Consider the following 15,750-nt stretch of genomic DNA (forward strand, 5'->3'; position numbering starts at 1 on the left):
GGTTACTGCTGGCTGTCATCTGAACACCAGAACATTCCACTTAAAATCATGAGTGATAAGAAGATGTGCTTATAGTCCATTAGCACCTAGTTTGAAGCTGTTATCCTGGCTAATTATAATAACAAGAAGAAAGGAAAAAAAGAAAGGAAGGAAGGAAGGAAGGCAGGAAGGAAGAAATGAAGAAAGGAAGGAAGGAAAGAAGGAAAGAAGAAAGGACGAAAAGAAGGAAGGAAGAAGGAAGGAAGGAAGGCAGGCAGGCAGGCAGGCAGGAAGGGCCTGGAGTCTTGAAAAGGGTTGAATGTTGTTAGATATGTACATTAGATGAAAACTCTAGAATCTGTACCCCCAAACGGGCAGGATGCACAGTACCCTTGCTCTCATTCACTTAGTTGTTAATTCAAAAACTATTTATTAATCTGCTGGGCTTGGCCCTTGTGGTGATATACCTAAAATATAAGATAGAATTGATCCCTACTCTTGTAACAATGTTCGATTATTGAGAGAGACCAACAATTAAAAACAAGCAGCAAGATAAAATGTAGAGAAGTAGAGAATTATGGGAATCCATATGAAGATTGTATTAAGGCTTGCTTTTGTCAAGGGAAATATCAAATAAATTGATGTTTCAAGACTGTGCACAAAATACGTCAGAATTTTTCAAGTAAAGAAAAAGAGGATGAGAGTTTTAAGACTTTCAGAGATCCACATTCGTAAAGCCTCAAAAGCAAGAAAGAACTGTCACTTTTAAAGACCTACAAGAAGTTCAAGGTAATTGGATTATTGATGCATGAGGGTAAGAAATGGTGAGCACTTAGGCTAGAGAACACAACAGGTACTCACCAAGTAAAGAGGAGCCTTGAGTTTAAGTGTTTGGACTTTATACTCAAGGCAATGTGTATAAATTAAGGACTTTTTAAAGTGGAATAAGAAGATTAAAATTTCATTTTACAAACATCTTTTGTAAGCAGCAGCATGGGCCAGGCCAGATGGAGGCCAACAAATCATATCATAGATGATTATGATAGTTCAGACAAGAGATGATGGAGGCCTCAGTTTATGGTCAATTGGGGGTGTAAATGAGAGAAGTGATAGATTAAAAAAAAAAACATAAGAGGTTAATTGGAGACTTCGTGATTGAATGGATGTGAGGAATATGGTGAATGTGGTGGAAGGTGGAGAGAGACAGAGAAGTAGAGAAAGATACACACAAACGAATCAAGGGTAACTCCCAGGTTTCTATTTTAGAGATGAGGATTTACTGTGATAGGGAAGATTAATGTAGAAACACCTTTGAGGAAAAAGATAAGAATTTCCATTTTGAAAATGTTGAATTTGATGTAAGACATTTAAATAAAGCCATGCAATAGCAGCTAAACTAATCCATTTGGAACTCAGAGAAAAGGTATGGCCGGCCTCTAGCACATAAATGGGTTTTGAAGCCATTGAGATGAAAGACCTCACCTAGTCAGTTTATCCACAGTAAGAAGATGAGGCTCCCTAAGATACAATTCATAAATGCTAACATATTTTGAGAGAGAGAGAAACAGGAGCATATAAAGGGGACTGCAGAGGAATACCCAGAAAGGTAGCAGGAAAATTAGTAATAAAATCAGAACAAATGGTGACCCAAATATTAGAAAAGAGAATATTTCAAGAGACAGCTACATTCAATTAGGTCTGACATTACAGACAAGTAAGACTGTGGTGTTGATTCTACAACCTTGTTGGTGGTCTTGGGAACAGCCCTGTCTGAGGATTTGTGAACACAGAGGTCAGGCTGTAGCAGGTTTTGGAATAAGTTTAAAGATAAGGATGGTAGACACCTCTTTTGGGGAATATGACTGTAACTTCTGGGGCAGTCTATATGTAGGTAGGTGAGAATTCCACAGCGGTTTTATTTTCTCAAGGTGGCAAAAATTTGGACATGTTAAAATGTGAATGAGGAAATGCCAAAAGTGGGAGAAGTTAACTATAAAAGAGAAAGGGAAAACCTGAGAGTATACGGTCTCTAAAATTCAGGATGGATAGGATCCAGAAGATAGATAGAGGTGTGCCTTAGATAGACAGGGCACCTTTTCCAGTCAAATAAGAGAAAGGAAAGAATGGATGGCTGCAGATGCTGAAGTTAGTGACAAGAAGGTGGGAGGCCTCCTATACGGATTCTGCTTATTTGTGTGTGTATGTGTGTGTGTGTGTGTGCCTGTGTATATGTGTGTTTGTGTGTATGTGTATGAGAGAGAGAGAGCACTGACTAGAGAATGAATTAGGATTGGATATCATACATTTAAGGACACCCCAATCTGCTCATATTCACCTGATGTCCATCCCGAATATAAGATGCATCTATTTTGGATTCTCCTATGAGATGAAGTCTTCATAGATTTAAAAGGCAGTGTCATTTTGACATACTGCAAAGTTTAATAATAATTTATCATATCAGATTAGAACCATATTCATTACTCTGCATTGTGTGCTGACTGTGGCATAGGAAGGGATTCTTTTGTATGTCATGGCTGTATTGTCCATGAAGTCCATCACTGAGGCCAATAATTTATCACTAAATTTAGTAAAGCTATAATTAATTTGTTGATGAAGCTGCATGTTTTGATCAATTATAGAGTGTCAGACTGCTCACCTTCTGTTAAATTATGCACACATTGACCTCTTAAGAATTCAACTTAAAGTGACCACATTATAGTTCTAGGATTGCAACACTAACACTTTACCAACACATGGATAGATGATTGTTTACTCTAAATTTAATGCTTTTTAAAGTGTAAAAAATAGCATGTGTATTGTAAAGAATTTGGGAAAAAATACAGAGGAGAAAATAGATATTGCCCTAATTCTCACCCAGAGAAAACTACTTCTAGTATATTTTACTTTAAATAAGCACAGTTATTTTTTAAAATTTGGATTATACTGTCAACATTTATTTTCACTTTTCACATTCTGTGCAACATTTATTTTCACTTTTCACATTCTGAACATTTCTTCATGTACTAAATATTCTTCGTATTACTGATATTCAACAGAATGATTTTAAATTTCAGCATTAGAATACCTATAAAGTATGCATATGAAGAATGGTCCATAGTCAAACAGTGCTCTGTTGTCAGTCATCTAAGTTTTTCTAATTTTATATTTTTATATTGAGGTTATTATCTCTGCACAAAAGTAATTATCATCTCTGATTTTTTTCCTTTAAATATTTAGCTGTTTCTAATTGTCACTAATACTCTGGTTCTCTGAATGAATGAGAGTACAATTGAACATTTGGGGTTCAAATGAAACTATATTTTTGGAGGAAAAATCTCTTAAATCTAAGCATTTTTAAGGATTAATGTACTTTAAGCCTTGACAATGACATATTAGCTAGACTTTCTTTTGACACCTGAGATATAGGTGTTTGAAATATAGTAAAGAGAACTCTTCTTACTTGTGTGTCACTCAGCTAATTCATCATCTATAATCCAAGAAATGAATCCTTCTATAGAATAGATTTTTGCCTTCCCCTTTCAGCCAGAATTTGAATACTTACTTAGATATTGACATTCTGTGACTGTTCTAATAGAAAGATAAACATTTATCTAGACATATGTCTTGAGCTATACTGAGCCAAGACATATAGAATTTACAATTTATACTAATTGAAAGGGAAATTCTTATGTAGCAAATAATGTGGTAGCAGGCTGCTGGCTTATTTATAATTTTGATTTTCCATGTCCAGTAATTGAATAATGATTCTGCATTACTTAACATTTTTAAAGTGCAAATTTGAGGTGAGTTTTCTAGAACTACTTTATTAGCTAGAAATTCAAGGAAAATAGACATAATATATTTATTTCCTTGCAGTATTCCCCTAAGCATTTTCTGTTCTGTTTGTGAATGTCAAGGCATTTTGTTCTGGAAGCATATGCAATAGTGTGAGTGCCTGAGGCATGGGAAGAGGTATGCTATGTAAATTGAAAGTATTCATTATTCTTATCACATTTTAATTTTTGCAACTGCTCTATTAGATGGAGACAATACACAGTAAGTGTATGTGAATCGTCTTTTAGAGAAGGAAGAAGTTAAGAAACAAAATTAGGTAACTAGTCTCCAAACTAGAAGCAGAACTGAGTCAGACTTACGGAAGTTCTTTAACTCTTGGTCCGTATGTTTGCCAGAATCTGCTATTTCTTTTAATAAAAATACCCCCACCCCACTACACACACACACACACACACACACACACTCTGCTGACATACACCAAAGCTTCAAGAATCTAGTCCCTTGTTCTCATACACTGTCTTCTAACTTTGTAATTTTTCTCTTTCCTCCATTTACCCCTTGGAGTTTTTTTGAAGAGGAGTTTGACTTTTGTTTCACACCTATTTCTTGTAGGTTTTAATTCTTTGCCAAATGAAATCCTTTCATTTTCCAGCTTTGCCCCAAAAATCATCAGAAAAAAAAAAAAAACTGTAGAAGTGTATGCAGAGGCCATCCAGTCCAGCCCCACTCTTTACTAGCAAATTTAATAAAGTTCAGAGATAAATGACTTTTCTAAAGTTGTAAATGATGGCAGAACCAGCAATATAATTTACTTGATTCTTAATCCATTGTTGTTTTAAAACATCTTATAAAATGACATAGTAGTAAAGATGAAATGGCACAAATTCTAGTAATTTTTTTAATGTTTATGAGCTGTTTATTTGTAATGTTTTCAGTTTAAATAAGGCAGGGAAAGCTTTTGAAACAGCAGTCTAGGATCCAGAGATGACTTGACAACTGGAGAACAGGTGTAACTAGATTGTAGAGATTACAATTGTTTCTTAATCCACAGTGAAGTTTCTTCCCATGCAAATCCTTCAAATTATGTAATTAACTAGTTTAAAGGGCCTAGACTCATTTTAGTGTATTATGATGAAATACACTTATCAAATTATAGGGGGGAATTTCCAGTCGAGCAGGTTATTCTCCCATAGCCTAACAACAGAGAATTATGGAAAACAAAACATCACAGAAAAAAATTGGCTTAAACACTTGCATTAGGAATAAACTGCAAATGCAGAAACACCCCAGAATTGAGCCTAAGGGCAGCTAACCAATTTATTTCCTCCCCCAGACATTAATTTTTCTGGGTTTCTTCATTTATCATCTTTAATAGATATGCGCAGCCTACAACCCAAGGTACTTTTAAACTATGAAGTACTAAAAGACTTTTAAGTGTGTGATTATAAATCCTACTGCAATAGAATAAAATCCAAGGATAGAATATTAAAACAGCCTTCCTGATTAATGCTTTGAACACTTAAAAGAACATTATCACTGGGGAAAGGGTAAATCATTTTTTTCCTTTAGGATGGAACAAGGTAATTGTACTTGACAGTAGGCAGGGATGGCGAATTTAGAGGTCACTAATATAGTTGTGTTCCTAGTTATCTCAAGTGCATAAATAGCTCTCTATATTCCTGCTGATAACCAAGGGAGAGCTCTTCTAGAGGGCCTGGGAGAGTCACATGGAACCCAGGGAAGGAGCTGACAGAAGAGCTGCAGCTCTGTTCAGCTAGAATTGGCCTCACCACTCCCTTGACCAGATCATTTGTTGTATGAGGCTGTTTGAAAGGAGAAATAGTGCAGGGTATATGTGTGTTTGCTAAAACCAGTAAATAGGCTCTCTGTTAGCTGAGCATCCTGCTTTTTCTTCGTCTCCTCTCCCTTGTATGATAGAACTGGACTAACAGGAATAATTAATTCTACCAGAAATCTACATATTCATGCCTAAGGTTTTCTCTCAAAGTCTAAACAGTCTGAAAAATATTTGCAAACACATACACAAAACTTATAATCACTGTGTAGCTGCTTAAATATAAAGACTCAACAGATGGATGCTAAGTTGAATTTATGTTCAAAATTGGATGAAGAATTTGGAGCACCACTTTCATCTCTGCTGCCATTTGGAAATGGCAGTAGCATGCTCACTGTTTCTAATTCCGATTATCTCTGTATTGCACATCTCATGATTTCTGGGAAAAGCTAGAGTGTCTCTCCTCATGTGCCAACTACTGCTTATAGAGCTTGTTTTTATAATTTCATAATCATTGCATTCTGAATAGGAAATTTTAGTGTACTAAACAATGTAAGGCATATGAAACCTATATTTGCCTCATAACAATAATTTTAAATTATTAACCTCACAAAAATTATTTTTCAAATAATCAAGGAAGACTGTGTAAAATGACTGAAGTATCATTTTAATAATTAATTTTGTGAATTTTCCTGATCACAAAAAGTTAGAAGAATCCAATTCTTTATTTTATAAAGAATATAAAAACATAATTTAAGTGAGTTTTTAGATAATTCTAGACCAGGCCCAGAACACTTTCTAGAGGATGGTAAGTGGTCAAATATATTTAACTACTGGGTGGGGTAAAGGACTGAAAAAGAGAAGCAAAACTTTTCTAATAGTTTATAAAAAGAGGAGAAAGGGATTAATAAGCTTTTTTTTCATAAAGCCAACTGAGTTGAAAATATTAATTGTATATGTTTTAGTCAAACACATTAACATCTAACTGATGCCACTAGAATAACAGGCATTCAGTTTTGCATGTTGTAAATTTAGAAACTGAGATAATTTGGACAGGAGTTAGAATGAAGTTTACTTTTACTTTATTCTTTTATTTTTAAGTTTCCTAAGAAAGTAAAATATTTAAACAAGCTTCCTAGGCTATTTTAGCTATGAGAATGAGAAAATCGTTTTCAAACTCATTCCTTCCATTCCTCTTAACATTGGTTGAGAGCTCAGTGTGTGGGTATATTTGTTTTCTACTGCTGCTGTAACAAATTATGTAAGCTTGGTGGCTGTATTAGTTCACCTGAGACTTGCTGTAAAGAACTACCTGGGGCCAGGCGGTGGTGGCTCATGCCTGTAATCCCAGCACTTTGGAAAGTCGAGACAGGTGGATTCCCTGAGCCCAGGAGTTTGAGACCAGCCTGGCCAATATGGCGAAACCCCGTCTCTACTAAAATACATAAATTAGCCAGGCCTGGTGGCACGTGCCTGTGATCCCAGCTACTTCGGAGTCTGAGGCACAAGAATAACTTGAACCTGGGAAGTGAAGGTTGCAGTGAGCCAAGATTGCACCACTGCACTCCAGCCTGGGGAACAGAACAAGACTGTCTCAAAAGCACATGGTTCTGCTGGCTGTACAGGAAGCATAGCTGGGGAGGCCTCAAGAAACCTGTGATCATGGTGGAGGCAAAGAGGAAGCAGACACACCTTCACATGGCGGAGCAGGAGAGAGAGCAGAGAGGAAAGTGCTATGCACTTTTAAACAAGCATATCACATGAGAAGTCACTCACTATCATAAGAACAGCAAGGGGGAAGTCTGCCCCCATGATCCAGTCACCTCCCAACAGGCCCCTTCTCCAACACTGAGGATTAGAATTGGACATGAGATTGGGGTGGGGACACAGAGCTAAACCGTATCAGTGACTTAAAAGCAACACACATTTCTCTCTCTTTTTTTTTTTTTTTTTTATTATACTTTAAGTTCTAGGGTACATGTGCACAATGTGCAGGTTTGTTACATATGTATACATGTGCCATGTTGGTGTGCTGCACCCATTAACTCGTCAGCACCCATCAACTCGTCATTTACATCAGCTATAATTCCCAATGCCGTCCCTCCCCACTCCCCCCTCCCCATAATAGGCCCTGGTGTGTGATGTTCCCCTTCCCATGTCCAAGTGATCTCATTGTTCAATTCCCACCTATGAGTGAGAACACACAGTGTTTGGTTTTCTGTTCTTGCGATAGTTTGCTGAGAATGATGGTTTCCAGCTGCATCCATGTCCCTACAAAGGACACGAACTCATCCTTTTTTATGGCTGCATAGTATTCCATGGTGTATATGTGCCACATTTTCTTAATCCAGTCTGTCACTGATGGACATTTGAGTTGATTCCAAGTCTTTGCTATTGTGAATAGTGCCGCAATAATCATACGTGTGCATGTGTCTTTATAGCAGCATGATTTATAATCCTTTGGGTATATACCCAGTAATGCGATGGCTGGATCATATGGTATTTCTAGTTCTAGATCCTTGAGGAATCGCCACGCTGTTTTCCATAATGGTTGAACTAGTTTACAGTCCCACCAACAGTGTAAAAGTGTTCCTATTTCTCCACATCCTCTCCAGCACCTGTTGTTTCCTGACTTTTTAATGATTGCCATTCTAACTGGTGTGAGATGGTATCTCATTGTGGTTTTGATTTGCATTTCTCTGATGGCGAGTGACGACGAGCATTTTTTCATGCTGGTGTGTCAGCAACACACATTTCTCTAACTGTTCTGTAGGCTGGAAGTCTGATGGATCTCACTGTGCTAAGGTAAAGGTGCCACAGGGCTGCATTACCTTTTGAGGCTCTGAGGGAGAAGTGTTTCCTTGCCTTTTTCAGTTTTTAGAGGAGGCCATCCTCATTCCTTACCTCCTGCATCCCTTCCTCCACCTTCAAAGCCGGAGACACTGTCTATCTCCCACCATTCTTCTATAGTCATGTCTCCCTCTGGCCAGAGCTGGGAAAAGTTCTCTGATTTTTAGGACCCTTGTTTTTACATTGGGTCTGCCCAGATAATCCAGGATTGTCTCCGCACGTCTGGATCCTTTACTTTAATCACATCTGCAGAGTCCTTTTTGTCTTGTGTCGTAATGTATTCACAGATTCCAGGGACCGAGAAATGGATATCTTTGTGTGTGGCGGGAGGCGCATTATTCTGCTTACTATAATGGGAGGTAGTATTCAGCTCATAGGATGATAAGCCAGGCGGCATCAGAATATATTAATGTAAATATATTTAAGTAAATTCGGTGTATAATAGTCCATATTTATCAAAGAAGGGAATAATCATCTGCTTTCTTTAAATAAAAGATTTTCATTAACATCATTTGAAATGTTTTATTTATTTGTTTTTTTTTTTTTTTGAGATGGAGGTCTTGCTCTGTCGCCCAGGCTGGAGTGCAGTGGCGCAATCTCGGCTCACTGCAAGCTCCGCCTCCCGGGTTCACGCCATTCTCCTGTCTCAGCCTCTCAAGTAGCTGGGACTACAGGCACTGGTTACCACGCCCGGCTAATTTTTTGTATTTTTAGCAGAGACGGGGTTTCACCGTGTTAGCCAGGATGGTCTCGATCTGCTGACTTCGTGATCCGCCTGCCTCGGCCTCCCAAAGTGCTGGGATTACAGGCGTGAGCCACCGTGCCCGGCCGAAACATTTTTATATACATACAATTTTTTTTTTTTTGAGCCCGAGTCTCACTCTGTCGCCCAGGCTGGAGTGCAGTGGCACAATCTTGGCTCACTGCAACATCCGCCTGCTGGATTCAAGTAATTCTCCTGTCTCAGCCTCCCAAGTAGCTGGGACTACAGGCACACACCATCATGCCCGGCTAATATTTGTGTTTTTAGTAGAGACAGGGTTTCACCACGTTGCCCAGGCTGGTCTCGAACTCCTGGGTTCAGGGGATCCATCCACCTCGACCTCCCGAAGTGCTGGGATTACAGGCGTGAGCCACCTGGCCTGTGTACGTACAATTTTAAAATTAAATTGTATTGTTTAAAAGTAAATTATTGTTAAATAACAATAATCCCATTGCCTTCCACAAGTCTGCATATTTTAAATAATATAACAACAAAACTTTGTATATAAAAGTATCGTCTATTCTTTTTTTTTTCACTTAATACTTATATATACTATTTTTGAATTGTTGTTTGATTAAGCTTTACACCTGATGTTGGAGATGTATGTGTTTACTATTTCTTGCTAGTATATATAATGCTCCTCTGAACACTTATTTATTGTATAGCTACTATTTGCTTTTATTGGATAAATCATTTGGAAAAATTCCTGTGAAAGAAATTCCACAGGAGGATTGCATGAAGCCAGGTGTTTGAAATCAACGTAGTTAACATAGTGAGACCCTGTCTCTATAAAAAATAAAAATATTAGTTGAGTGTGGTGGCATATACTTGTAATCCCAGCATCTCAGGAGGCTGAGGCAGGAGGATCATTTGAGCCCAGGAGTTCAGGACTACAGTGAGCTATGATTGCACCACTGCACTCAAGCCTTGGTGATAGAGTGGGACACTATCTCAAAAAACAAAACATGAGTCAAGCCCCAGAGCATGAGTTTGCCTTATAAGACAAAACTGGAAATTCCCATCCCCTTTGCCAGGGATTCATTTAAGAATAAAAACTGTGACTAAATAAGACAAAAGGGAAATGGCTGGAGACCAATGTCACACAGCCTTGTAAGAATTTTGGTGTATTATTTCCTCTCTGTCTGTCTGCTTAACCTGCTCTACCTGCTTTTTTGTTATATACTTGTATCTTTGAAATAAAATTGAGTATACATGAGCAGAATTGGCAGTACCAGAAATCCTATGACTCAGCTCTCTTTTCCTGTTGACTTATCAATACTAGGACCAGTCATTATCAGCTTGGTGGAAAAACACGCAGAAGATGGGGAATTAAAAGAATCAAATATTTACTAACTTCAAACTAATATAGCCAATTATATCTTTTATCTCACAATAGTAATCCATTTTGCCAACAAGAGTAGATGTATGTGTTTATAATTTCTTGCTAGTATATAACAATTAATTTTTAGTTTACAATTTCTTGCTGATGGTTAAGTGTCCTTTTTCCCAAAGCAAATCGATTTCAGATATGTCAGTACTTCGTTCAATTGCTTGTAGTCAAGTTCAGTAACCTTGGAGCCAGGTTCCTACGTGTTGATGTTATGTCCACTTTAAATCATAGAGACCCACCTTTTCTTCCCGCATACATCCAAATTTTTGAGGGACATGTGGATGCCTGCTAGTACTGTTTATCTGTTTATCTACTACAAATATGTGTTTCTCTCTCTCTCTCTCTCTCTCTCTCTCTCTCTCTCACACACACACACACACACACACACACACACACACACACATAATTGTAGGCCTTCAGAGGACAGTGGTTTGTAGTAATCAGGAAAGACTCAGATGGTCCTGAAAGACATGGAAATCTCAGAAGTAGAAATGAATACTAGGATTAAAAGTGTTCCAGAAGTAGAAAACAGAAAGAATAAAGACCAAGAAGGAAGAAATAATAAAGAGATATTCTAGACCAATGGACTATAGCTAGAGTTTGGAGTCTGTGTAGGCAGTTAGTGGGAGACAAAACTGGTAAGAATAGTTTGGACAGTATTGTAGAGGGCTTTGAACACCAGAGTTAAATTTCTGTTCAATGGACAATGGGAAGACATTGATGATTTTCTAGTTAGAGAGGATTTGATCACAGCTGGGATTGGAAGCTGCACCTGTGATGGACAGATATCTGTATACACCATCTTAGTCTGCTTGGGCTGCCATAACAAAGCTGTAAACTTGATGGCTTAAACAGTGGACATTTATTTCTCACAGTTCAAAAGCTGAAGATTCTAAGATCAAGATGCCCCCAGATTCAGTTTCTGCTGAAGACCCTTTTCCTGGCTTGTAGACTGCTGTCTTCTTGCTGTGCCCCACATGGCTGAAGGAGTTACCTGTGGGTTCTTCACCCTCTTCTTATAAGGATAATAATCCCATCATAGGAGCTCCACCTTCATGACCTTATCTAAACCTAATTACCTCTCATAGGCCTCACCTGCTAATACCATCACAATAAAGGGTTGGGGCTTCCACATATAAACATTCAGTCTGTACATGTACCATCTGGGTGTCTGTTATAACCATAATTCAAATGAGAGGAAGATCTGAACAAGGATGAGAGTGAAGCAAGAGCAAAAGGCATTGCAGAGGATGAGGAAAAGAAGAGTTCTCAGACTCTGAAATATTGAGCCAGGGTAAGTGTAACAAAATGCTATCATTGGAGTTCTGGTTAAGTGGTTAGGGATGTTTTGGATGCTCAGGAATGTTGAATTCAATTTAAGTGATGTGACCTGAGGGCAGAACATATAGATAAGTGTAAGCCTCGAGAGAGAGAGATTAGGTTCAATAGAAATGTACCGTGAGCAAAAAAAAACACAAGCCACATATAATTTAAAGTTTTCTAGTAACTGCATTTTTAAAAAGTCAAGACAAACAAGTGACATTAATTTGAATAATATATTTTTAACACAACATATGGAAATATTATTAGTCCATTGTGTAATCAACATATTCTAACATTTCAGTGTGCTTTGGCTATATGTCAAGTACTCAATAGCTGTATAGGTCTAGAATGGGAAACTTAGGAGCCAGTGACAAAGTCAGCTAATTTCTTTGCTTGGGAATGTGAACCCACGTTTGAGTTGTTCCTGCTTTTTTTGCTGTTATGAACAATGCTGTTATGAAACAGTCATATACACAACTCTTGGTGCAAGAATTCTGGGTAGTATACTCCTAGGAGTTATACCTCTGGGAAGTAGCAGGTGAAATAGTGCCAATTTGTTTTCTTTCTTTTTTCTTTTCTTTTCTTTTCTTTTCTTTTTTTTTTTTTTTTTTTGAGACGTAGTTTCGCTCTTGTTGCCCAGGCTGGAGTACAATGGCACAATCTTGGCTCATTGCAGCATCCACCTCCCGGGTTCAAGCGATTCTCCTGCCTCAGCCTCCTGAGTAACTGGGATTACAGACATGCACCACTACGACCAGCTAATTTTGTATTTTTAGCAGAGACAGGGTTTCTCTGAGTTGGTCAGGCTGGTCTTGAACTCCCGACCTCAGGTGATGCACCTGCTTCGGCCTCCCAAAGTCCTGGGATTACAGAAGTGAGCCACTGCGCCTGGCATGCCAATTTATTTTCTAAGATGGTTGTTCCAGTTTACACACCCACTAGCAGTGTGTAAAAGAGTCCTCACCTTATTCCACATTCTCAGGAACAGTATAGTCACATTTCTTCATTTTGATCAATCTAGAGAGTATAAAATTGCTTTGCATTTGTTGTAATTTGAATGTTTTCTGATGATTAATAATTTTGAACATTTTTCATATGCATAAGAACATCTTTTTCATTCAAATATAAATACATATTATGTAACTCATATACTGTCACTTGTATGTTGTATTATATATTTCTTCAAATATAAAAATTTGTTATCTCACAAATACTTATTGAACATCTGCTATGTGCTACATATTGATCTAGGCACTTGGGGAAAAAAATAGCCTCAAATTCCTGCAATCATGGAGTTTACATTGTGTAGTATATATTGGGTGGGGGCAAAGAAAAGTAAAATACTGTACATCATATGATGTTAGTCTGGCTCATCCATTTCACCTCATTCAGTCTTGGGTTCTGCAAATGTAAGAAGGAAGTGGTAATACTACCTGTCTTATGATGTTTATTAAATACATATGAAGGACTTGGCACCATATCCAATAGATAGTAAGGATTCTGAAAATGCTAGTGGCAATAATAATAATAATAATAATAACAACAATATTATTATTTCCTCCTTTCTTGCTTCTACTTTTTATACAGTATTTTTTAAATTAGAACTACTGAAAATTTAAGAGTAACATGTTTTTGTTATTGTTGAAGTGTTGGCTCTCATTTGGGTGAACTTGTGGTGTTTTCTGCAACAAGACATGACTTTGGCTTATTTTGAGATGTGTTGTTTTCAAGCTTCTTAAATTCCAAGAATCAACAGCCTGAAGACATGCATGTTTTAAAAAGCTACATTGTGTTTAATAGCCAAAAATGTGGGGAAATACCTAGAAATGTCTTGTATAATTCAGGACTGTGTTATCCGAGTATAAATGTTGCTTGAATTAATCATTTCAATGCAACAACCAATTTATTGAAAACCGACTGTGTGCAACGTACAGTGTAGAGGAGATGCATATGACCTTATTAATCTTTGAAACAATTATTTGTTCCCCTTTCTTAGATAATGATGTTGAAAATGATCTTCAATCAGACATCAGTTGAGCACTGCAAGACGCATACAGGGAAGCCGAAAGAATGCAACTTCTTCTTAATAGCTGTTCGCCTGGCTTCACTGAACCAGATCTTGGATCCTTGGGTTTACCTGCTGTTAAGAAAGATCCTTCTTCGAAAGTTTTGCCAGGTAGCAAATGCTGTCTCCAGCTGCTCTAATGATGGACAGAAAGGGCAGCCTATCTCATTATCTAATGAAATAATACAGACAGAAGCATGAAAGAAAACACTTAACTTGCATGTGCACAGCTTTTGGTAACAAATATCGCTAAACCTTACTGTGAATTTAGGCATCTCTGGCATGCCACTGTTTATGCATTGAAGTGAAATTTTTGGTATAAAGCTAAATGGTCTTAGAAGCATAGAAAATCCCTATGTGCCAAAAGTAGTGAAACACAAACAAAGGAAAATATATTAATAACAGTCTAGTGTTTTTGTTGAGTCTGCCATTTGTAGCTGAATATGTGATTAATTATGTGATGAAAACATTTTTTATAAATGATCTTGGTCTATTGGGGAATGGGGATAGTTAATATTCCAGTACACTGAATACATGAGGAATTTTACCACATATATCACTGAAGACAAGGGATAGCAGTTTGTTTTTATTCAAAGACATTGCTGTGTTCTCTTTCATTGCCTCTCTCACTTTCTGTCACTTTTTTTCCTCCTTACATTAAAAAAAGTTTAATTACAGTTAAAAATGTATAATGTGTTTATAATATTCATCAATACTGTTATTCAAATATTGCTCAATATAGCAAATTAACTCCTAACCTAACAAAGTTTAAGTTTAGTTGGATTGATAATTAGATTTGCTTTTTATCTGAATAAGAACCAATTCTGTTTGTTTGAAATATGGAGTTGGTGACTACCCAAATTGCTAATTATTCTTTCTTTTGAATATATTTTACATTTCTACGAGCCTAAGGAAGATTCATAAAACTGACCTATGGGAGTTGTGACGTGGTTTTTCAGAATGCTATGTAAGGACAGATTTGAACACTAACTATAGGTACTCTGAATATATAATTTCCTTTGATTTTTCACCAAAAGTGTTCCCCAGTCTTTGACTCATTACATTCCAATACTGATTCCAAAACAAATAAATATTTTGAAGAGTCAGTGAATACTTTCCATTGTTTGGCCTATTTATATAAGAAAATTAATAACATTGACCCTTCACAACTCTTCTGTCTGCTCCCCAAAGTGGCTCTATCTAAATATTTATTACTAAAATGTTTTTCCTACAGTCCACATGAGTACAAACCTCAATAGCTAAGCCTGACATATTTGTGCACAAGTAGATCACTACATTAAGTTTTGGGAATTGCGCTTCTTAGAAATGTCTCCCCACCAAACATAGTAATCCTGTAGTTTATGCCTGCACAAAGCTTGTCGTATTCTTTGGTGCATTCATTTTGTAAACCCAGTAACTTTTTATTGCAAAGATTTTCATTTGCAGTTTCTCGTACTGCTTTTCTAGTTTTTTAAAAGCTTGAGATTTATTTATACTTCTTGTAGTAACTGCATATTTGTGTGTGTGTTTCGTGGTCATTTGGTAAAGAATTAATTTCGGTAGGTGCAATATGTCTTATCAGATTGGTATATACACCAGCCTATGTCATCGGGACTAATCATTTTAAATGACCATGTCAAATTGAATTTGGAGACAAAATCTGCTGAGAGTGCTTATGTAATTCATGATGGTTCTACTAATCTAAATTTTGGGAAAGATAAATAGACTATACTAAAACCTCTCTATGCCATAGAATTGTATTGTCCCATGGGTCAACTCATTGAGTATAG

At 37.1% G+C, this 15,750-nt stretch overlaps 1 protein-coding gene across 2 annotated transcripts in view; it reads left to right on the forward strand.

Moving 5' to 3' along the window:
- Window positions 1-15,750, forward strand: part of PTGER3 (prostaglandin E receptor 3) — a 199,732-nt gene that overhangs the window by 22,003 nt on the left and 161,979 nt on the right. For both annotated transcript variants that reach the window (XM_023209528.2, XM_023209518.2), the window contains exon 2: window positions 13,892-14,071. In XM_023209528.2, coding sequence (XP_023065296.1) covers window positions 13,892-14,071 — 180 coding nt within the window. The remainder of the gene's footprint in view (window positions 1-13,891; window positions 14,072-15,750) is intronic.

The sequence above is a fragment of the Piliocolobus tephrosceles genome, chromosome 1 (genome assembly GCF_002776525.5).
Source record: "Piliocolobus tephrosceles isolate RC106 chromosome 1, ASM277652v3, whole genome shotgun sequence".
Taxonomy (NCBI): Eukaryota; Metazoa; Chordata; class Mammalia; order Primates; family Cercopithecidae; genus Piliocolobus; species Piliocolobus tephrosceles.